At 31.1% G+C, this 25714-nt stretch overlaps 1 protein-coding gene and 1 long non-coding RNA gene across 2 annotated transcripts; one reads left to right on the forward strand and one right to left on the reverse strand.

Annotated features, from left to right (window-relative positions):
* The first annotated feature begins 1627 nt into the window (after window positions 1-1627).
* LOC111619840 (exosome complex exonuclease RRP6-like) lies at window positions 1628-19361 on the forward strand. The gene is made up of 5 exons (XM_023361660.1): window positions 1628-1803; window positions 5269-5450; window positions 15643-15718; window positions 15805-15915; window positions 19191-19361. The coding sequence occupies exons 2-5, from the start codon at window positions 5320-5322 to the stop codon at window positions 19344-19346; spliced, it is 474 nt and encodes a 157-aa protein (XP_023217428.1). The 5' UTR covers window positions 1628-1803; window positions 5269-5319; the 3' UTR covers window positions 19347-19361.
* A 3427-nt stretch (window positions 19362-22788) lies between these two features.
* On the reverse strand, window positions 22789-25348 carry LOC111619827. The gene is made up of 3 exons (XR_002755823.1): window positions 25252-25348; window positions 23410-23500; window positions 22789-23334 (listed from the first exon to the last, which is right to left on the reverse strand). It is a non-coding gene; the product is annotated as an uncharacterized LOC111619827 (long non-coding RNA).
* Between the last annotated feature and the right edge of the window lie 366 nt (window positions 25349-25714).

A 25714-nucleotide genomic window follows, 5' to 3' on the forward strand; every position in this document is an offset into this window, starting at 1 on the left:
CAGAATTCTAGCTAAGTCTAGTTATGCTACAATGCTGAACTCGTTTCTGACTACTGCTTGACTCCTCCCACGACTAGCTTCTTTTATGTATTCTTAGCTCCGCCTACTAAGCCACTCAGAATTCTAACTTAGGTGTTCTGCGTTACTGAACACGGTCCAGGCGAGTTTTGAAGCTAATACCCCACACCACCTAGCACAGCAGGTTAGAACTAGCTACGGCATATCATTGTGTCATGAAAAAATTAGTCAGATTACTTATGGAACGCACCTTGTATAACAAAACCCACTGAGTTAAGATTTCATAACAACAATTTATTTTTCAGGATTAACTCCAAGAAAAAAAAAAGAACAAATAAATTATGAAATTACTTCAAAATTCAGATTAAATGCTTATAATTCTAAATAAATAAATTTAGATTTGTTATCTAAATTTACATATATACATGTTGTATATAACTAATAATTTTATTTTAAAATTTGAACTAAAGTTATATAACAATAATATATATAAAGACTTTTCTGTTTGGAAATAAAAAGCTTTATTTCAAACATTAGATATAACATGTGTTAGAGCAGCATTTCTGAAACTTTTTATGTTCATGGACCAGTACTTTGAGACATTAAATAAAAATAATTATAAAACTTACCACTGGTTTGCAGAGTACAATTTTAATAGCACTGTGTAAGAACACAAAGATGTGAAATTCAATTGGTCTCAGGCAAATGGTATTACAGTATCAGTGTCAAGTTAATTAATCCTCTATAATCCTATAACTTGTTCTCCATTTTTTCCTGCAATAGTTTTCAATTTATAAAAACAATAAAGAGTTTTATTATACACNAAAAAACTATATTACATACAAATAAAAACCCAGCAAAGCGGGTCCTTGCAGCTAGTAATTTATATTATCATTTATTTTAAGTATTAATGTCAATAATAATATTTAATTATATATTAATAATAATTATTATAATTTGATGCATCTGTGGTGGGTTGCAACAGACATATTAAATATGACTACAGTCGACCCCCTATACAATGTTCATAATTCTGTTTTATATGAATTCCATGTTGTACGAGTCACTTAGATTTTACAAATACGTGTGCTGGGCTGTGAATGGCTCATGTATTTGTAAAATTTAAGTGACTCGTACAACATGGAATTCATATAAAACGGAATAATCAACAGTGTTATAGGGGGGTTGCCTGTATCTGTCTGACGATCCCAACTGAGGCTTATTTTAGGGGTAGGGCTTATATTATGAGAATCCTGAAAAATCATGCTAAGGCTTATTTTCAGGAAAATGTGGCATTGAGCCATGAGTACCAATATTTTCTGGTTTTCAACAGTAGTGGATTTGCTAATCACTAGTCTAAGGCTAATAAAATCAAAGGCATTGCCTAAGCATGTTATAGAAAGAGAATTTTGATATCAAATAAAGTAAGAAAAGTGTAGTAGGCGTATTTGTATTATCATTAAAATTAAATTTGATATTTATCACTTATTCTACTTGTAGTATTACATCAGAGTTACATTTTTGGGTGAATTTCTTCCATTAGTTTTAGTTTTTAGTTACATATTAATATTTTTGCTACCAATGTTTCATTGCATTTGTATTATTTATAATAAATTTATATGTTGAAAATGCAATTCATTCATATTTACAAAATTGTTAAGAATTGAAATATTTTATACTCAGGGAAATCTTTTGGACGAAGCTTCAGGTAAGAAGAAAGAAGAGGAATTGATAATTGCCACCGTAAAATTAGATAAAGAAATATCTACAAGTTGGAATAGAAAGGTAAACAAAGTATTTTAATGCAATAGAATTTTCTTGTTCATATAGAATCACTTTGGGAGTTGCCTATCCTGATGTGATTGACCAATAATGTTATGCAAGATAAACATATTACTAGATATACTCCACTAAAATCAGTGGACAGTTTGGTTTTGTTAACTCTGACAGTAAGATGTCATGTTAAAATAATCAAAAGTGTACAACTTGAAGATTTAGTAATTACAGGGTGACAATAATTAACCCGTACAAAGTTTGTAGCAATGCTGCACCTGAACTTTTTTACCATAACCAATTTACATACTGTTGTTTAATTCTCCGTGATTTCCTGCCCATATAGATGTGCTTTCGGTGTAATAAGAGTTAGTTCTTTATTTTTTTAAGGATGTCGAACAAACATTGTGCAATTTTGGAGATATTCTGGCAAGGAAAGCATCAATGTGAAATTATTCGTTTGCTCGGTGTTTCCAAAATGACAGTCTCGGATGCAGTTCAGCGATTCAAGGAGCTTGGCCATGATGGTGACCATCCCAGATGTGGAAGAAAGCACACCATCAACACGTCTAGGAACTGCAAGATCATCAAAAAGCGAGTTGACTGACATGCGAAGATCTCCATGAGAAAAATTGCTCGTGAGATCGGAATCAATCACGAATCGGTGTGGTTAATGGCAAATAAGGAACTCTGACTCAAGCCTACAAGTTCCAAAAGGATCAGCTCCTCACTGATGAAAACAAGTGCATGTGACTCCAAAGATGCCACAGGTCAACAATGGGAGCTCATTCTCTTCACAGATGAGAAGCTTTTCAGGCACATAACCATCAAAATGACAGGAACTGGTCTGCGGAGACTCCCTGATGATCAGTTGTCATCGAACATCGCCAAAATCCAATGTTTGGGCCGTAATTTGTGCAAGTGGCAAGACACTCCTTGTTTTCGTTGATCAAGGGGCCAAAATCAATCAAAACATGTACCGCCGTGACAATCTGTAGACCAGTGTTTCTCAACGGGGCAATATCGCCCCATGTGGGTGTTTTTCCATGTTGAGGGGCAGTTAGTAACAATTTATATTTTGGGGGTGAAAAACAATTTTCTGGGTGATATAGTAAAACATTGTATTAAGAATAATTAGATATTTTATTCGTTATATCATACAATAATTAAACAAATAACATTATACTAGTCACTAGTCTATTCAATGCAGTACGAATTTGGTGTTAGTCTTGGTCCTCGGCATCAGAATTTTGAAGTGAAAGGGGCTATAATAGGTAACAGTTTTATTGAAGGGGGCGATGATTCGTTAGAGATTGAGAAACACTGCTCTAGGCTGTGGTACTTCAGTGGGCTCAGCAGCATTTTGGACGTTTCAGAAGGACTCAGCGCTGGCACACAGGGTGAAGAATACTCGGGAGTGCTGCAAGGCTCATTTTCCTGATTTTATCTTGTCTGCAGAATGGCCACCGTACTCACCAGATCTGAATCCAATAGACTACAGTGTATGGTCCATTTTGGAGGCTAGGGCCTGCGCACCACAAAAGTTTGAAGTCACTGAAGCAAACCTTGTGCCAGGAGTGGGACAAACTGTCTCCAGAAGAGCTGCGGCCTAGCGCCAAGAATTTAGAAACATGTTTTGGGCTCTGCATCAAGGCAAAAGGAGGCCACTTTGAAACCGACTGAATATCTGATTAATACGTAAAGTATTGTCATTGCTATCTGCTGTTGTTTTGCTAATTTTCATTTCTTTAATAAATTTACAATGCAAAAAACTTGTATGGGTTAGTTATTGTCACCCAGTATAATTAATTTACTGCATAATTGAAATAAGAAATGCCAGTAATTTAAAGCATTGTACTGCCAGGAAATAATAATTGAAATGTTAATTACTTATGTCTCAGTGACATTAATATTATTTTAAATTATCACCATCATCATCTACTAGGACATCATTCCTGTAATAATTTATTATACTGGTGTGATTAACCCCTTCATTCCCGATCATTAATTAAATTGATATAAGATTAATATTAAAATACATTAAAAATACTTAAAACTGAAAAAAAATGAAAGAAATGCGTTAATTTTGAAGAAAAAGCTTCAAATTTTATTTTCCTTTGTTTCCCCTTTCTGTGAAATTTAACACTGATGAGTCATTGTTTACACAGCTGGGTGACCTTGAACACAGCTGGAGTCCCATTTCCCGGGACATTCCCATGTACTCCGCGGGAGGTCAAGGGTTTAAAGTAGGGTGAATATGACCGACACGTAAATTCTTAAATATTTTTAAAAAATTAAAAATTTTATTGCGATTTTCGACCCCCCCTAATTAATTAATTTTATATTTAAAAAAATATATTAATTAAAAAAATTAAAAAACCATTGGAGGTCGTTTTTGACATCAGAAACTAACTTTAAATAACTTTACCGAATGAAAATCCGTGCACTACAACTTAGGAACCATGAAATAAATTTGATAAAAAACTCCCATTAAAAAACAACTGAGCCTTAATCGAGCCTTATTAAAGGCTAATTAAAATCGCAATAAAAATTTTTTCGCGCGGGCAAAAAATTTTGAAAAAATTTGGGGACCTAAAAAACATTCCAAAAATTCAAAAAAAAAAATTTCAAAATTGGCCTTAAAGACCACGTTTTTCGTAAGGCTATGCAGGCTTGACATATATATACGTCAATGGGAACAAAGGAGTTAAAAGAATTGAAATGAATAATGTTTAAGTTCAGTTTACATTGTCATACAAACCACTTTGTGAACCCTAACTGAAAATAAATATTGTTTTGTTAATACTACATAACACAAACTAAATTATGGCATGATTGGTTAAAATGATTTTGAACATTACTTTTGAGAAGTTGGTGGGTCAAACACTTGCTGAAAGAAGATGAACTGGCAGTTCCTCTCCACTTGGTACTGATTCATATGCCAATGGGAACCTAGTTTTAACTTTATGCTTAAGTTTTAAAGTATTGATTAAGATGTAATGTGTATTTTTAGCCATATGGGAGATTGATAACACAAAAAGATTTCTTAACAATGTTCTTTTACACAAAGATAATGATAACTAACTGAAACTTTGATTATAGTTAGCAGAGTTTTATAAGTATATTTTAACTTGATATACTTTCATACTGTGATAATTCTGATAACAATGTCTGTGATTAGATCAAGTGGATTCTACTGTAAAAGTCATTTTTTTAAAGACAATAACTACTTTAAAATTTTTTTTAAAGATCTCACTTTTATGCAAATTATTAATATTGTTTATTTAAGAAATTAGTATACAAATTAAAATATATATGTATACAGATAAAATATCAATTTACATTGATATTTTATCTGTATACATATATATTTTAATAACATATTCTAGTACAGATTTTGTATTTTAATCATAAGTTTGAATTATCAGAAACTATGGTATTAAATTTTTAAAATTTTGAATTTTTCATTTCTAACAGAGTAAACCTTCAAAGTTTCAACAGTTTCAACTTCTGACAGCAAAAAATATTATGAGACCTCAGATCAAGTTTGCGAGAAAAGTCGACAATTCGAACACTTGTTTCGTTCCCATTATAAAAGAAAAACCCAATTCGATAAAGCCACTTTCCATCTTATATGAAAAAGTTGGGGAAGAAGAATCGTAAGTTTATGTATTCTTTTGTAATTATGTATTAATTTATATGAGCCCATACTAATTTTAGATTTTTATTATAAATGTTCAATCTTTTATACCTACTTCAGAATTTAATATAGTGTAGATTTGTACTTATTTCTTAATTGTTAAGTGTAGTTTTCATACAGAAAGGAAATAGCTTTTAAAATCAAAACTATTTAACAGTACATGAATATCAATTCGGTTAAGTTTAACTTTCATTCTAGAGTAGAAAGCTGTAGAGCACATTACATAAATGTCTGAATTGTCTGTCTGTTGTTTTATCCAGATACATAACAGAAATAATTAATATATATTGTAAAGTCTTTGTAAATCCGCACTTAAAATGTAAATTTTNTTGAAGAAAAGGATGGATGAGCACAAATACTCAGTGAATAGAAGCATTGATAGTATGGTCCTCACAGCATTTGCAAAGCAGCAGGACATCACAGTTATATTCATAAAAAAACTGTTATTTTTATGAATATATATTAAATAAATTTAAAACTTTTTAGATATTTAAAAAATATTCTTGTTTATTATACACATGTTTTTTACAACTGATCAAAGTAAAATGTTACATTTTATCTGATTTTGCACTTGGAAACATTGTTTATTACCAAAATTTCATCAGACAAATGCAAGATAAATCAAGAAACCGAACCGAATTGTTACTAAAATTACTGTATTTTCTTTGGAAATATTTGGGAAAAGAATTTTTTATGACAAAAAAGACTTACATTTATTTTCAATAAACTGGTGCAGCAGACAAGATTTTCCTGTTCCTGCACTTCCTATTACCAAAAACTTAAAAAGAAAATCTATAAAAGAAATAAAACAGTAATTTATTACTTGAAATTTTTTATAAATGTTTAGATAAATCATTTATTGTAAACAACACTAAGAATACATGATAAACTATATATTTTAAAAAATATATAATAAATAAAATTGTTATATATTCTGTATATTTAAAAAAGCAAGTTTCCTATAATAAAATTAAAGAAAAATCCTCATATTTCTCAATTCTCAATATTAAAATCTTGTAAAAATTAATAATGATTCACTGAACAGAATCCTTTTATTGCTGCTATTATATAAATATATGTACAGTGGATAGATTATTTACATGTCTATATCCATACATTGTTTTTCGTTCGTAACAAAACATTCCTATTCCTTTCAATAATGAAATATTTAATTTATATGTATACATGTATAAGGTGTCTAAAAAATTACTGTGCAGTGGAAAAAGTTTATGTGAAATTTTAAAAATAAACAAACACCTTTTGCTAGTCCAGCACAACGTTTAATACATTAAAAACGTTTTTGACTGATTTAAGCAATCTTCTTCAGTTCAGATTCCATCTATATAACGAACAAAGTATTCGAATAATACAAAAATTCAAAGCGCAGATGCACAAGTTAATGGTAAAGAGCATGTCTGTTCTCAAAAATGAAAAGTATAAACCAAATAATTAAAAATAAACGAAAAGTATACATCAAGTAAATATTATAAAACCAATTAATAATGCCATCTATGTGGTTGCAACTGTTAATCCATGTTATCATAAAAGGACTTCCAGGCTGCTGATAAACCGTCAGCATCCCTGTGATTGATGCACTGTGCAGTCATTTGTGCTTTGTGTATCTCTAGTTTTTTCCAGGTGTCTCACTGTTTGTGTGGATCTTGTAGGTTTAATAATTGCCGCTTGATTCCAGTATACTGTGATGTCCTGCTTCTTTGCAAATGCTGTGAGGACCATACTATCAATGCTTCTATTCACTGAGTATTTGTGCTCATCCATCCTTTTCTTCAAGTTTTACATCGTTGCCCCTATATATATTAGGTTGGAGTTAAATCTATGGTATTTTATAGGAATAGAGTATATCCCTGTTATGCTATTACGCTCGTATTTTCTCTTATCGTTCCTTCAAAGCTTGCACACAGTAGGATTACGCCTATAAATTATTTTTATATTCCTATTTCTGGCAACTTGTTTAATGATTTTATTTAGAAATGGATAGTAATTCCCTTTGTTCAGCCCCTCGCTGCTATCTGTTTTGTTTCTGCATCTTTGTTATAAGTGTATCGATTACCCTTCTTCTGTATCCTTTTTGCACGTTCTTAACGGAATTTCCGGACGCCTGTTTGATTTTAAATATTTTGTTCCTTTGGAATATTCTGCACGTTTGTCTCGTTAAAATTTTATTCTTTTCACCTGAAGACGACGATTATACATTCGTCGAAAGTGCTTGTGTTAATACTAAAGAAACTTTATTAACGCTGAACTCAGTGAATTTGTATCCATAAGTTATACGAACATTGGCGTGAGTTTTTAAATTTATTTTCTGTATCCTTGTTGCACCACTGTGCTCCATATATAATCCAATTCTTTATATGTAAAAAGAGCTTACACACATGCTGGTGCAATGTGTGTAAGCTCTTTTTATCCATAATTGAAAAGCTGCCAATTTGATGTGTTCTGGATCTGATGAATTCTTAGGGATGATAACTGGCTGATAAACCGGATTACGGTATATATTCGTTCTGATCTCACTCTCTCTGGATGTTATTGTTAAATCTAACACTATTCTCACTTTCTTGGTCTAGCTCCACTGTTAATCCATAAGGATTATTGTTGATTAAGCTTATAAAGCAGAGTATGTTTTATAAGCTTTTATTATTTATAGGCTTAATCCTACTGTGTACAGGCTTTTAAGAAACGATAAGAGAAAATATAAGCGTAATAGCATGATAGGGATATATTCTATTCCTATAAAATACCATAGATTTAACTCCAACCTAATATATATAGGGGCAATGATGTAAAACTTGAAGAAAAGGATGGATGAGCACAAATACTCAGTGAATAGAAGCATTGATAGTATGGTCCTCACAGCATTTGCAAAGCAGCAGGACATCACAGTATACTGGAATCAAGCGGCAATTATTAAACCTACAAGATCCATGCAAGCAGTGAGACACCTGGAAAAACTAGAGATACACAAAGCGCAAATGACTGCACACTGCATCAATCACAGGGATGCTGATGGTTTATCAGCAGCCTGGAAGTCCTTTTATGATAACATGGATTAACAGTTGCAACCACATAGATGGCATTATTAATTGGTTTTATAATATTTACATTGTTGGTTTTATAATATTCACAAGTACATTGTTGGAGACTCCAACAATGTACTTGTGAACAGTTATTATCAAAGTGGTTTATAGTGTGCAAAGAGCAGTTAAATAGTTACCAGTGGAGTGTTTTTATTGTGTACAATTAATAAAAAAGACAGTTCATGGACTATCATAGAAAAATACATACATACTGAAGAGGGACCTTTTTTAGAAAAGGACCGAAATGCATCTATAGTAATAGAATAAAGTGAAATCATTGGCTAAAGCTGTGTGATAGTCTACCGCCAATATTAAAATTTACATTTTAAGTGCGGATTTNTTGAGTATAATTGTTAGATCTAATATAGAGTAAAATTTATTACAGCAAGACATAAATAAAAATAATTTAGTGCGCTCAAGATAAAAGTGCTAAAGGGATGTATAAATAAAACTGTGTACTCAAATGGTATTGTAATACTAAAATATTTATTGTTATGTTAAATATTTACTTGCTGAAAAAGTTTATGTAAACTTTTGTATTTTATAGTACTGAAGAGGGACCTTTTTTAGAAAAGGACCGAAATGCATCTATAGTAATAGAATAAAGTGAAATCATTGGCTAAAGCTGTGTGATAGTCTACCGCCAATATTAAAATTTACATTTTAAGTGCGGATTTACAAAGACTTTACAATATATATATAACAGCAGTCATAAGAAATTTAATTGAAATAATTAAGCTTTATTTAGATACTGTAAAGTAAGTGTTGATGAAATGATAATTATATACCGCATTTATTTGGTAAAATTGTTCTGTATGAAGAATTTGGACCCCTCACTTCCTGTGAAGCTTTCGTGAAATGCATGACAGACTTAATAAAGTGCACAGCATGACTCCAATCATGTATCAGAAGTAGTCAGTATGGTGGCATTTGTCATGTTTTATGAGCATTTAGTCGTCTCTGTTAAAGTGGATGGAAACAGTTAATTTTTAGCATTGTTTTTAGAAATAGCTTTGGATTTTTTCATTTTTAAATTTCACTCTACTTTTATGGTCTTCCAAGATTCGAGATAGGGTGATTTCAGGGGTATTTCATGCACAGGATTACATGTAGACCATTAGTTCCTTGGACAATTTTACTTCTACAGGCATGGTCTACAGCTCTGATAAGGTCCTACTTCCTCATTCAGACCTGCATTTGTACCATTTATTTTCTTATGTACTGTTTGAAATTTTTATTTTTTGTATCAAAATTGTTTAACATTTTTCTTTTTGAAAATCTTCATTTGCACATGAAAGAGAGAAATATTTTATTAATAACAAGGACATAAGCACTTTTTATTTGAAAGCAATATGACAAAAGCCCTCTCAATGAAAGTGATTATGATTAATTCATCTAATCCAACATCAAACTAATGAATTTGTTTGCTTTATTTTTGGTTTTAAACTATTAGAATATAATAATATTATTTGGAAGAGTTTTCAATGACCTGGAACCATTAAATGATATCATATCCATGAAATAATTTTTTTTAATGTTAGTGTAGGAGATATGAAATTATGTAGATACTCTATTATTTATCTTAGTTATATTATTACTTAATTACACTTTACAATACATTCTAAAATGTACTAAAATATTTCTATTCTGATAAGAATTACCAGGGATATATATTCTTATCAAAAATTTCTCCATTGATAGCATGTCAGTAGAACACAAATGGGAATTATTTGCAGTGTTTGGTTTGGAAATCAGTTGAATGTGGATATTAAAAAAATTTTTGAATATTTTTGATGTAAATTAAAACTATATTTGTAATAACAATATGTTTTGAATAAAATAATAAAATTCCAGTACTGTATATATATTTGATGATATGAAATGTATAGATATAATTCTACAACAGCATTGGGTACATTCCAGTATGCATCAAACAGCATACTTGTGAACTACGACATACTAAAATTTGTTTTGATATTCACTAGCAAGTTTGTGACTGATGCACATTGCACTCATCAGGCTATGGTACGGTGCATTCTGATGAAGCAATACAGCTGCTTCTATGATTATATTATTTAAACCATTTTTGCTATTCATCTGTATTAACCCAAAGTTATTTTGACAAAATATGTCTGCAAATGTCATTATAGTCTTTGCTTCCCCATATTATTAGATGTTCCAGTAAAAGCTTATTAAAGTGTTTATCAGTGCATTGGTTCTGGCTGAGTGTGATTCGTACTAGAAAGTAACCATTATTTTTATTTTTGTAAATATACAAATACTTTATAATAGAAATATAGAACAAAATATAGGAATATTTTATATATTGTCTTTAGTTGCATAATTGATATCTTTGCACATCCTTTTTGTGATGGAAAAGAGTGTGAAAAATTATCTTATCTGGGTATAGTGATCATATAATAAGTACTGTTCACAAGGGATGATTTAGGTTAAGACCAACAATAATTGCCTGGGCGAAGCCCAGACTACTGGGGGTAATAGTTGCACTTTCCTGTCCGATTTTTTTAAAAATTCCCACATTAGATTTTGATGATTTTGGTGTCAAAATGCTTAGTAGAACTCTGGCATGTGAATAATTACTTTTTGAAAAATATAATTAACTCTGAAAAAAGATATTCAAAAAAACAAGTGTTGACTTTTGTCTCTTTGATGTTTAATAACAAAAAAGTATTTTGACATTTTTGGGTGTTGTGTTTTGGAATATAAAGTCACACAGTTGCTTGATATTTTTCCAGAGTTTGGTGAATTTTGGTCAAATTATGGAAAAGTTATCCGAGTTCTAAGAAAAAGGGACCAGATTTATGTCCCTCATTCTCATTAGATGGTGCCACATTACCCAACTCTCTGATTGTCTCTACTGTAACTGCATGTTCAGGTCTGTATTGATTTAAAGGAAATGTTATTTCTTTTTGTCAACATGTCAGCAGTTACGTTCAACTCCTTCCTCTCATTCCATTGGAAATTTTCAACTTTTATGTAACTATTTCAAATATATATTTTTAGTCGTGTCAGACAACTCATTGATGTTATGTTTCAGGTGCAATTCCTTCAGTCCAGATTGGACAAAATTCAAATGTGAAGATTTCAGGATTAAGTAGAAACAACAAGTTTTTAATTTTTATAAGTTTTGCCAATTTAGAATAAATTTGCTTCCTGGACAAATGCTTTTTTTTTTTTTCATATTTATTTCCCACCTGATAGCGAACTACTTCTTAACCTGTCCTTCGTTGATCCCGAAAATATTCAGGTTGACCTCATTGACCTGCGTGGGTGATCCCAAATATTTCCGTGTTTACATTGAAATGTTTTTGATACTAGATGTCGCTTCATGTCACAATTTTTATATTAAAACGAGCTTTTAAAATAAAATTTTTTTCATTTTTATATTATTCAATATAAATATATATATATATTGTTTGTGAAACATAAAAAAATAATTTTTTATGATACAGTTAACACGATTATTATTTTAAAAAAAAAATATGCTTAACATCGATGAAAATTCAACATGGTGTCACAGGCAACAAATAAAAATTTCAACATTGAATAGGTTAAGAAGGTGAAGCTGATGTGCTTAAACAGGGCCATTTGTTTGTCCAGGAATCAAGTTTATTCTAAATTGGCAAAACTTATAGAAATTGAAATCTCAAATGCAGCTTCTTTTAACCAGCAACTTCAATTTAACCAAAACTTTTTTGCTTAAATGCAAACTGATTTTATTTTATTATTCCTTTATTTCTTATTTTTTTGTTTAGTTTACTTTATTTATTTACTTTACTTTAGTGTAATTTAATTTCTTTATTACACTTTTATTTTTATCTGAACTTTTCATCATTTTTTTTTCCTCAACAATAAATCACTTATAATCTTTCATTTATGACATATTATTGCTCAGACTGATTGCCCAGGCTAATTACATCAATAAACATTATCTCGAGTTTCTCAGTGTTACCTATCTAGTTATCCTGCTAATTGACTTGCGTTGTAACTATTGATTTTCTGTTTGACTGATGTGAGATTTTTAACCTATCCTTTTTTACAGATTGAATTTCACAAAATTAAATTATTTTAAGTTTTTCGATTTAATGGCCAATCCAAATTTTGGTAGTAAGTCCAGGAAATAAGATGACACATTAACATTATCCAGTGGGAAAATCTCAAAAAGATAGATGATGATGTATGGAAGGATATTAGGCCTAAGTAAGAGACAGAATTAAAGAATAAAATAAGGTGTTATGTTAATTACTAATTTTGGATCCTTGCAATAGAAACATTGAATCACAATTTTGATTCCTTTTTTGCAGAGGAAATTATCAAACTCTCAATCCCCGACATCCGTAAGGTTACAAATGGCACAGCATACCTATGTTGAAGTGGGAACGGGCTCTCTTGCCAATTATATATTCATATATTGTAATTAATAACAAAGCAGATGTGCTATTTTAGCAATTTTAAATTGCACCATTGAACTTCTTTTGAAAAGCTATGTCAATTTGATCCCCTTGAGCCATGTACACAATTTGCCTTCAATTTCTATAGCAGACAAACAGAGACACACATTCAGCTATATATATACAGTAAGACCATGCTTAATGCAGATGTGTTCCTAGATGACAAAACACTAAACGAAACAGCGTTAAACAAAGTCATTTTAACATAGAATAAATAGGGAAAGGGGAACAGGCAACCAAAAATAAACAAATTTTACCTTAATTTTAAGTTATATAATTTTGCAAATCAATATAAAAATATGTTAAATAACACATAAACAAATGCACACAGAAATGTAAAGTTGATTTTTTGTGACAAAGGTTTCGACTTTTCTGAAATTCTGTGTGTTTTTGCAATAGTCGTGAAGTTTCATTTGTCACTTTTTCTTTCCTTAAACAAATGTCAGTAGCAGAAGATTGCATCCAAAATGCCTCGTTTTGCTTTTGCACTCCTTTCAAAATCTGGATCATTCGCTATAATTTGATCAACAATTTTGGTTATCGTTACCAAAGTTTTACTAAGCACAACCACTGAACCAATTTACGGTGTGGAACGATCGGCTAATCATAAAAAAACAAATGTTTTCGAACCCCTTCTGGGATCTTCATCAGGTTTTAGCTCGTAAATTCAATTGACGTATGTTGTTCAAATAACTTCGTTCCTGTGATCGAATAGTTCTTTTAAAATTATATGTCGCGCATGCCGTTCGATCGAGAACTATTCGATCGCAGGAACAAAGTTATTTGAACAACATTCGTTAATCGAATTTACGAGCTAAAACCTGATGAAGAGCCCAGAAGGGGTTCGAAAACGTTTGTTTTTTATGATTAGTGGATTGTTTCACACCGTAAATTGGTTCAGTGGTTGTGTTTGATATATAGGTGTGGTGAGTAGTGAGTTTTTTACTAAGGAAATCTGTAGAGAAATTTTTTGGGTTCTTCGTTTTCAGAATCACTATTTCCAGTTCTACATGAATTCCTTGTTCTGCCAGTTCTTGAAAGTCATCGTTGGTAATACTCTCACCAGAAACCTGCGGTAACTCCTCAATATCCTGCTCGTCTACATCTCCTAGTCCTGATGTATCAGCGATAAGCTTTTCTCGTTGAGAATTCTTTAATACCTTTAGCCATAACTTAACTTCTTCCACACTTCTTCGTGCATTTATTGGTTAATTCTTGCTAAGCAAAGCCAATATTGCCTATGGCATCCATGATGTTATATTTTTTCTTAAATTGCGCCAAATAAACATAGATTTAAAGAAAGTACACCTTTTTGCCGCCTTTTTCTGATTGGTTCGTGTTCATAAATAATCTTATTATATACGAATCAATGAAATGCCACGATAATTTAAATTGATGTAAATTTTGAGCTTTTTTTAGGCTTCGAGCAGACCGTGTTATAACGAATCAGCATTAAGCAGGGTCTTACTATATATAAGAACTGTGTTAGTTTTGTTTAACTCTGTAATTTCTTAAAATGTTTTATTTCTATGTACCTGGTGACGAAATTGTTTTTGGCCTTTCAGGTCACAATTTGTATAGCAAAACAAGTCAAACAACTCTTCTTTTGGCAAATTTCATGTTTAAAGAGTTAATGATAATTAATAAATTAAATGTTGATTAGCCAGTGATATTGTTTGGCAAAAAGCAGATAAAACAATCCTTGGATACTGAACATTTTCAACGTATCTTTGAAGCATGACAATTATAAGTCATATTTAGAACTGCTTCTCTAATGTAACACTTTTCCTTTTTTTTTATTTGCAGTAATAAAAACATAATATAATATTGTATAAAACATTAAAACACGAGGCTGTTAAAATGTAAAATTCTGGCCAGTGCTATCAAGTTCTGTTTTAGATAGATTTTTATTACATATACAGGGTCTTCCACAAGAATTTAACCCAGTTTAAATACCTGAGAATATTGTAATGTGCATTAAAACATTGGATAACTGTCTAAATTTCACATTTGTTTATCGTATTTTCTCAATACAAGCACTTCATGTCATACTGTACAAATTAACTGATACTCAAAGTTTTCCTGCATTCTCTACAGCATATCCGTTGTCACTCCTCCACGGCAGCCACAATTTTACAGTCCCTGCAAATTGCTCGTGTTGCATAATGACAGGTGATTCCGATTGGGAATTGAACAACAAAAATGCCTTCTCTGTCATGGAGTTGCCATTTTCGTTTTCAACCTTATTAGTACCTACTGTAGAGATAGTAGACAATGAGACCTTTGAATGTAGATGGGAGGTGAAACTCAGATGGATACTCTATTGATTTGATGTACATTGCATACTTCTCAGATAGTAATTAACATACTTACAGTAATTTAAATTGATAGCATTTATTTTGGAAGACTCTCTGTATGGAAGTAATAAAATATATAAGAAAATATTAAATATATTATTACAGAAATAAAGATGTTATGTTTCAATAAATATTTTTATTAATAAAAGTGTAAAAACAAATTAGTTATTAATTTATTTATGATATGCTTCAAATAATTAAAGTAAAAGTTTCTGGTTTTTTTCCAGATATAGTCATCCATATGAAGTAGAAATTGAACACTTTCAACCGTCAGAAGATCGATTGACACTTGTCAAACCCCAGGTTTGAAATTTTTCAAATAATTTTTAATTGCAATAGATGTTTTACTATCTAAAAATTTATATTAATTATTTTGTCATATTTTTTAGCTTCCACTTTCATTAGAAGAAACTCCTTTTGAATATGTTGATACAGTTAAAAAATTTGAAGATTTATGTAAAGAATTAAATGCAGAAAAAGAATTTGCTGTGGATTTAGAAGTAAGTATAGTGAATAGCAAATTGACAGGTTGTTAATATTTTATATATAACAGCAGATGATGAAACAAAAGTAGAAAGTACTGCAAGGAATCTGGCAGGCTTTACAATGCCATGAATTGGCGGTGCAACAGACAAGACCAACTCAGAGTGCTGTTAAATCTGACTTGTAACAACAGGAAACTCCTTTTAACTGTTGTCAAATTTTACAATTTTTAACTGTGCAGATAACTGCAACTGCAATGGCTAAGAGTTTCACACTCAAGAAAGCCACAATGTGGTTACAAATTGACTTATAAAATTCTAGTAATGGTCAAGAGTGTAGGTTATTGTGAGAAGCCTGGGGTACAGAGTAATACTCTAAACCCTTTGATCGGCATCAGGTTGGTAAAGCTTGCTCAATTGTCGCTGGATGGCTGGGATTCGAGCAACGAGGGGGTGGATATGCCAATATGAGTCTGCAATACACAAGTAAGAGTTACCATTGTAAAAATCAACAAATTTAATATAAACTAAATGAATACAAACTTGCAACAAGATTCTAGGATATTGCATTTCTGCTTATTGGCTAACAGACCGAGAGAGAGTTTACATAAATCGGGTAATTATTATACCTCTTTATGGTAGTGCTGATTGTTTCTGCAGCAAATTATTCATGGAGGCCTGGGACAACACTTCTACAATTCACAAAGTTAAAGATGTTCCTTAGGGGCTGATTGCATTTGAGTTAGTGGTCACCCATCTAAGGGGAAAGCCACCTTGTGTATGGCGAGACGAGCCAAGACTATCTATGGCTTCTGGGGATATCTGCACCAAAGGTCGGGTATGCGGCCATTATATCCCTCTCAAGTGTGGGAATTTGGTGTTCTGACTTATTATTTTGGAGTGACAACACTTTTGAATGTGTCCCCTACGGGCTGAGTAGGGCAGTGAGAATTGAACAAAATCGACTAGTAGATTTAGTATTTCTTTTGATTGTTCTGATTGTTTTCTTTTGATTGTTCCCCATGGACTTGGTTAAATGTCAAAACAAAGTGTGAGAAAGTTGACATTGTTAAAACAACTGATTGTAAAAATAAATTAAAACAACTGATTGTTTTAATGTATTTTCAATACTTTCTCAAGTTGATGAGAGGGGGAAGGGACTTATGAGAATCCATGGGCCATTTTTCTCTAATTTTTAGTGAAAAGATATGTTTTAGAAACTTTCCCTTTTATCGTATGCTTCCCACAGAGTTAAAAATGGAAGAATATTGAATGTTAACTTAACTGTCAACAAGCTCTTTTCCCTTGCATCAACCTGCGAAAATAACGAAAATATGTTAAAACAATCTATTGTAGTAAAGTATGAGAAAATTGACACTTAACTTAGTCCATAGGGGAAATCTAAAAACAATCAAAGGAAATACTAAACCTTTGATATAATGGCCAGACATCCATTCATCAGAGACAATTGTTCTACAGGGAGCTAACTTTCTACTTTGTATTGTCTCCTCCAATGTGAGCAAGTTTCTATGGATTTATCTCTAACTTTGCAAAGGGAGTACATGGAATCCAAGCGCCTCTCCCCAGTTAATTAGCCTACAGGGTTACATCCCCTGCTGCACAGAGATGATATATGACTGATCTTGTGTATGCTCTCTCTCTCAGGCAGAAATAGTTATTGGTAGGCATAATGCTCACTTGATAGAAAAAATGCTCTCTAGTGATTTGTATTAGATTGAGAGAACTGTATTCCTTGCGTCTGGATTTATGTTTGTAACCTTTAGCTTTATTAAACTTGTTGAATTTTAAAATAGCTGCTCTTACTCGTGGATTGCTGGCACCTTATTGACGACCTCGCTAATCCTTTCCACTTGATTTATAGTCCTTCTATTTTGATACAGCCATCCAGTGACTTGAGCGAGTTTTACCAACCCATTGCCAATCAAAGGGATTTAGAGTTTGATGCTCTACCCCTGGCTTCTCACAGACTGGTTGTGTGTGGTAGTCGATTGTTGACAGTTAAATTAACATTTGATCATCTCCTGTTTTTAAATTCGTGGGAAATGGATGGGAATAAAGAAAAGTTTCTTTTTGTCACAAATTATAGAAAAACAGCCCCCAGATTCTCACATTATGATCACCATTGTATGACTAGAAAAATACACCAAACAAATTACCTTAAAAGCACCTCAAACACTACTTTTAGCAGATAGTTTCTTCAGCATATAATAATTTTCAGCTTCTTAAGTAGTCCTCTTCAGCTGTAAGAACAAGTTTGATTAAATTCAAAAGATAAAATAAATTTTATCAGGTAAAAGATAGTTGAGTTTCTATACATTGAAAAAATTTTTATTTTTAAAAAGCCAACAACCAATATCATTTAATTCAGATTCAAAATGCAAGGAAACATTTCAAACAATAAAAATTCAAGATTAATGTTAAATTTCATACACAACTGAAATATTTGTTCATAGTCTGTCCACATTTCTTATATAGCATATATGCTGAGAAAAGCTTGCAAAACATTAGGAAGGTGTGACTTGTCTTTATTATTAATTTAACGCACCCTCCATTTTGCTTGTTCATAACTTTTCAGTTTCATAAGTCTTAGATTTTGATCTATCAGAGATTATTCCTAACAACCTAGCTCTGTCCCAGCAATGTAACACACCAGGTTCACTGGCAAATCAGACCGAAGCAGTTGTGTGGTTTTCTCAATATTGTAAGTACGTTCTTTCACTTTAGATGTTAGAGATCTATGTTGACATCTAATGTAGGCCAGTTAGACATTAGATTCTTCAAATGTTTAGAAACTCAACCATCTCTCACCTGAAGAAATTTATTCAGTCTTTTAAATTTAATCAAACTTGTTCTTATCCCTGAAGAGGGCCACTTAATAGGCTGAAAGCTTCAGTGCATCTTGGAAAGTGAGCCACTCATGAAGAGATTTAACATTGAGAAACTTTTTATCACCCAAACAAGTTATATGATGAGTCGGTGACAACATTAACCTTCATTAACTAGTCCAGTAGAGGACATAGAGATGATATGCATTAATTTAATGGCAACAATTTATGTGTCTGTAGTATATGATTAGCATTTAATTTTTGTATTAGAAACTTTTAATAGTATCTCATAGTATGAAGTGTGCTATTAAGTATGCTTTGTAAATACATAAAGCACAGAGAAATAACTATTGTTTGAATATATTTATAGATATAATTGTTAATTAAAGATTTTATGAATTTAAACTTATAAATATGACTGATCTGTTGTTACTTTTTATTATATAGCATCATTCTTATCGAACATTCCAAGGAATCACTTGTCTAATGCAGATATCCACAAGGAAAAAGGATTATGTAGTTGATACTATAGAATTAAGAGATCATTTACATGCACTGAATGAATCGTTTACTAATCCAAAAATTTGTAAGGTAAGCAAATGAACTGATAATTTTAACTAAATTAAAATTATAAAGTAAGATATAGAATAACCAATAAACACAAGTAGGTATCAGGAAGCAGTATTAAGAAGAGCATAGGCACTTCTTAGATAAAACTGCATTAATATCATTAACCATACTTATATTCTTTGTAAAAGTATGCTACTAGGTGTCTGAAAAATTTATTTATTTATTATACACATTAAGAAAATGTTTGTGGACAGTTGATTTTCATCCCCCTTTTAACAATTATACACTACCACGTTAAAAACTACACAAACAATTCAACAGTAATTAAGATGACACAAACGGAAATGTCCAGAGACAGTTTCCATTTGATTTCCACCCTCTGATAACAATTAACCACATGATACAATAAAATAACAAAATACAATAAAACAATATAAGATGAAATGTAAAAATAAAAATATTTACAATAACAGATATAATACGCAAAAATATTGCCTAAAATAAGAACAATATAAATCAACTCAACACCTCTAATTTTAGAGTGGCTATCTTTTATTCACAGTTTTTATATTGAATATTTAAACTTCACATAAAATATATATACATAGGCTGAACACATTTTGATACTGCAAAAATGTTTTTATACAAAATATTTTTTTAAAGCTAAAACATTGTAATGTCAAGCAAATTCACTTTGTTTGATGGTGTGCATAAATATACTGATCAAGCAAAACATTTTTCTACAAAATATCTTGTTAGTCATTTTTGACATGCACAGATTAATTGTTCAGGGGAAATTGGGATGTCTAGTTCTTTGACTGGAGATGATCAAGTGATCAGCTGTTGTAATTTCAACACTGTATCTCATAGTATCACAATGTCTTCCAACTATAAAGAATTGTTCACACTTCTGGCAATGGATGTAATTTGTCAGGAATTAATTTAAACCAGGACTGATTTAAACTTTACTTCCATTAAACAAAATAACAAACACTATGTGGTATATAAAGTGTGTCATTTCAAAGTGCACCTATCTATTTTCGCTTTATATATATATATATATATATATAAAGCAAAATGTTCATTGACAACTGTAACCATCCCTTTACAAAAAAGTGCTATAGAAAACTTGACTCTGCCTAGATGAATTATAACCAAATCAATCAAGACCGATAATTACTTTATCCACACTCTTTCTGAAATATTATGTTTCACTTGCTTTGATTTAAATTAAAATTAATTAATTTAATCAATTTTAATAAACACAATAAATTAATTAATATATTAATTATATATAGATAATATTACATTTAGGCATTTTTATGTAAGAAATACAGCTAAAAAGGCTAAAAAAACTGTTTTGGAGGTCCAGAATGGATTAATCAATATTATACTGTTTCTTATGAGAAAATTTGTTTCAGTTTGAGAACAGATCAGTTTTTGAACAATTTTTAGGAATGTGTTAGGTTTGAAAACTGAGGTTTGACTAACCTGGTCTCCAGAAAATACCAATGAACTGGAAGACTTTGCACACTGCCAAGACATCAAACTATATGTGGTGAGCAATATTGTCTTTCTGGATTGTTGGACCTTACTTTTTTGAAGACAGAGACAAAAATGCAAACACTGTTACATCAGCCCACTATGTACACATAATCAAGATGTTTTTGATGCAAGAGTTAACCAGATTTCCTAATGTTAATTGATCAGACATGGTTCCAACAAGATGGGTCAACTGCTCACACAATCAGAATATCCACGATTGCTCTAAGACACTTGTTTCCTGGTCATATCATCTCTAAGAATGGTGACATTTCTTGGCCCACGAGATCACCTGATTTGTCACCATGTCATTTTTTCTTGTGGGGATATTTGAAGAGCAAGATGTACATTAACCCCACTACATAATATTGCCAAACTCAAGTGAAGAATTAGTGAAGAAATAGCCAGAATCCCATTGGAAATGTTGCAGTCTGTAATAGTTGATACGTGTTCAAAAATAAAGGAATATCTGCTCAGAGATGGAGGTCATCTTAAAAGATGTCATTTTCAAAAAATAAAATGCTTCTTTATAACATTTAAGCTGATACATTTGTAATTTCTTAAATAAATCATTTCACTAAGTTATTAAGTTTTTATAATCTCTTGTTTCTTTGCCCCATCCTGTATATAGACAAGCATGACTTACCATATCTTTGCATGAATTACACTATTTACCACAGCAATTCTACTGATTCTGAAAATATTTAGTCTGTAGCAATTCAAAATTTTTGAAACTATTTTATATAACTATTTTGATTTATTAGAACTGGTCACTATCATTTTTTATTTTTTAGATTTAATATAATTGTAGTTTTTAAACTATTGTATTGTATAGGTCCATGGTATATAAAAAAAATTAAAATAGCAAAATATCAATAACAGATCCATATGAAAGGCTGTATTGTCAGGGAATAAATGATAAATTAAATTTGCAAGTTTAAGGTTATATGTGTACACACACATGCATGCACACACACACGCAATGTAAATAATGTTAAAATAAGTTTTAAATGTGTGCATATGGTACTTTATAGCTTTTAGTTATACATTTAAGAGGAGTGAGAATCAAATAAAATCTGTGCCTGAAATGCATTTGTACTTTATTTAAAGTGTCCTAGAATGAAGTGGGGTCTATATACAGTAGTTAGATAAATAAAAAATATGTCTAAGTTCAAATAAGTTACCAATTCCCTGAAAATACAGAATTAAAATATTTTTAAATTTCAGTCAACTGACTACTGATCAAAGTACAGTAGACCCCTATAACGCGAGTTCATATAATGCGGATTCGTATATCGAGGTGAAAAAATTGCGACTGTATTCGTATAAAGATGCTAAAAGAGACTCGTAAAATGCGGTAAAACGTCATCGCCGACTCATGTTGCGACAGGATTGGTCGAATCTGGACCAACAGTGGATGAGCAGTCGAACCACTTACATGCTACGGAGAGTTTAGGCGAGTAAGTTGAGTTTACTATCGTCTGTACAGTATATAAATTAGGTACTGTAAGTCTAATAAGTACTGTAATTTCATACATTTCTTGTGAAAAAACATTTCTTATTCAATAGCATTAAAAAATTATTTCTATTAATGATGTCTCCATTTCGCAGAAAAATAACTTATCAGAAAATGCAGCCGCCGTTTGGTGTGCTGCTCTGCGATGAAAACAAGCTTAAGCAATGGCGTGGTTGAATGGTCCACACTCGGTAAGTAATCCTACAATTTTTTGTTTATAGCATAGTTTATACAAATTATTCCCAAAATATTATGTGTGTTTTGAAAATGTTGAGTCAAATTAGTCTAGAATCGATTAATTTTATGGAAGAAAACCTTTTAAACAGCCATAGTCCGTAAACTGCACACGTGTCAGGCTGTGATTGGCTCATGTATTTAAGGATTCCTGCAACACGAAATTCTTATAAAGTGGAACGTATCTACCGTGTTATAGGGGGGATCGACTGTATATAATATACAATCTAATCATTTTCTGCTTCATCAGCCAGATGGCTGAAGTGCTTAGTGTCAACTTACTGCTCTGGGAGGACACAGGATTAAATCTAAGCAATTGAAAAGCTCCAGAAATTTTTGGGGTGGTCTTTCCCAGATATGTCAAGCTCTGTCCCTCACTACCTGCCATCCCCAATGTGGACTTGGCCAAACCTATGATGGATGATGTTATTTTTATTTTTAACTCTTTGTCCTGTGCAAACTAGGAGGGCATATAGAGCAGAAAGAGTAACAGAAAATAATTTTCTGCTTTCATTTCAAACAATAAAATACAATTCATATTTAAAATATAATATAAAAATTAATCTTTACCAAACATGGAAGGAGCCTTAACACGAAATCCTTTATTGAAAGTGTTGGAATATACCACAGTTACATCATAAATTGCATCCAAATTACTTCGAAGACCATCTAATGCCATCTGCAAGCCACGTATTCTAGGAGTTAATAAATGAGAATATGGACATAGACCTAGGAAATAATAAGTATTTTTTAAACAGGAAAATTAAATTAATTTTTTTAAATGTATTCTTAATTTTAATTTACCTTGTTCCTCTGCAAACTGTCTGCTTTTATTAAGAATTTCCACAGATGCAGGATTGAAACGAGTTCCTTCAGGAAATATAACTAACCAAGACTATAAATATTTATATAATTAATTATTTTTATTCACTTTTATGCTGCTTTTAAGACTATTAAATATTAAAATTAAAATACCAGCAATTAACGTTATGTTATTCATTTTTATGGCACAAAACTCATTCAATATAAAGGATTAATATAGAGTATAATCAATGGCATGTTATACCATAAGCAAAAAAGATGTTTGCCTAGGGCCCCCAATTCTGAGGGAACTCTCAAATAAATTTAAATTGATCTGAAGTCCCTGCATCAAAGTCAAAGAATGGTGTTTTTTGACCTTCTAAGGCTTAATTTTTTTAAAATACAGAATGTGTAATGAAATAGGCTCCAAAGTTTATTTTTTCTAAGGCCCTGAGATCCATAACACACCATTGAGTATAATTCTGCATACAATATAAAATTTATAGAATATATACAAATAAACAGAAAATTAACAAAAAAAAAAAATGTATTGGATGCTATCTAAATATTATTATAATTTTATTTTTATATTGCTTACAAATATATTTTTACAAATAAATTTATAAAGTAAAATACTATAATAAACTATTGGGTTGATACATAAGTTCATGCCATGTCAATTCTCCATTTTTCTCTTAGAAGAATTGTCAGTGTTGATGCAGCAATATATCATTTCATAATGTTATGTTCCTGTTATACATATTTGTTGTTATTGGATTCATTAAATTACAGATTTGTCTTTTACAGCTCACAAAGAATAAAGTGTCAAGTTGAGAAAAAACACTTTCAACACCTGCTTCTGTATGAGTTCAACAAAGGTATCTCCAACACTGATGCTGCCAAAAACATTTGTGCTGTATTCAGGGAAAATGTTAGGCACAGAGGCCTGAAAGTGGTTTCCTGTTTCAGAGAGAGAACTTTTTACTTCAATGACAGCATTTATAGCAGTTGCTTCTCAAACTTTGATGAAAACAGTCTGAACACAGTATTCCAAGAGAATCCCCACTAAACAAGAAAATTATCCACTGATATAAAATGTAACTGGGCAACAATAATTTAGCATCTGCAAGTTTATAGTTAAGCTGAAAGGTAAGCTGGTAGTAGGGATACCACTTAATTTCACTGATGCCAACAAAAACCAATTTTTTGCCATATGTGCCTCTTTGCTTTGACAATAATGCCATCCTTATGACCAGTGGCAACCCCTTCTTGTCTTGCATTGTCACAGGTGGTGAGAAATGGTTTTTAGGTTCTATAGGTTCTTTCTTCTCAACTTGACACTCCATTCTTTGTGACCTGTATGAAACAAACCAGCAATTTGATGAATCCAATTCATGTGTGTAACTGGAACATGATACTAAAAAAATGACTTATGCATCAATCCAATACTTCAAAAAACAAAGTAACTATTAAAAACAATACATATTTGAATAAAGTCTAATTATAAAATTTATTTACATGAATCCCTTCAATATGACATATGGAATGACTAATTCTATTACTTTCATAGTGATACACTAATAATCAAATTTTCATTTTCTCACAATTATTAAATTTTTGTTCAAGGTCTGATTTGATTCCTGAAATAATTTTTGATAATAAAAAGCTCAGATTAGATTAATTGTAAAAATTCCAAAATCATATTAGATTTTTATATTGAAATCAAGAATCATATATAAACCTTTTCTAACAATTGAGCTTTTGATTTATACCTTATAAATTTAAACAGAATTTAAATTCACAAGGCATTTGTGTGTCATAATCAAGTTTGAATGAACTACTCACAATGTTTGTGCATTAATCTCCAGCTATTTATAATGTAGGAGAGACTGGAGCTGTTCAGTACTCTTTTTTCCAAATAATTTTCTGAATTACATAATGACTTGAAAAATAAAAGTATAACAAAATTAGATATATCATTTTTTATTCTTTAAAAAATAATTATTTCAAAATTGTACTTTTTATTTAACAAAAAATATAATTGAAAATAGTNGTATCGTTAAAAATTATTTCTTTATTTTTTACAAACAAAATAAATATATTGAAAAATATAAAAACAAAAAAATATATACTTTAGAAGTTAATCTAGTATCAAAAATGTTTGATTCAGCACGACACACAGTCCTCAGAAAAACACGACACAAAAGTGCCAGTGCTGCCAGCTAAAACACACACATCAACAAAAAAAAATATTGGAGTAGCCAAAGATTGCAGCACCACAGCACTAGCGAAAATTTAAATTTGCCGA

The sequence above is a fragment of the Centruroides sculpturatus genome, unplaced genomic scaffold (genome assembly GCF_000671375.1).
Source record: "Centruroides sculpturatus isolate CEXI.00-Female unplaced genomic scaffold, Cexi_2.0 scaffold138, whole genome shotgun sequence".
Taxonomy (NCBI): domain Eukaryota; kingdom Metazoa; phylum Arthropoda; class Arachnida; order Scorpiones; family Buthidae; genus Centruroides; species Centruroides sculpturatus.

What these genes read in the sequence shown, in the direction of transcription:
- LOC111619840 (XM_023361660.1), top strand. Translation starts at nt 5,320, where the DNA reads ATGAGACCTCAGATCAAGTTTGCGAGAAAAGTCGACAATTCGAACACT. An exon ending in AAAGTTGGGGAAGAAGAATC is followed by an intron (nt 5,451 to 15,642) that starts GTAAGTTTATGT and finishes GTTTTTTTCCAG; the next exon opens with ATATAGTCATCCATATGAAG. An exon ending in TGACACTTGTCAAACCCCAG is followed by an intron (nt 15,719 to 15,804) that starts GTTTGAAATTTT and finishes CATATTTTTTAG; the next exon opens with CTTCCACTTTCATTAGAAGA.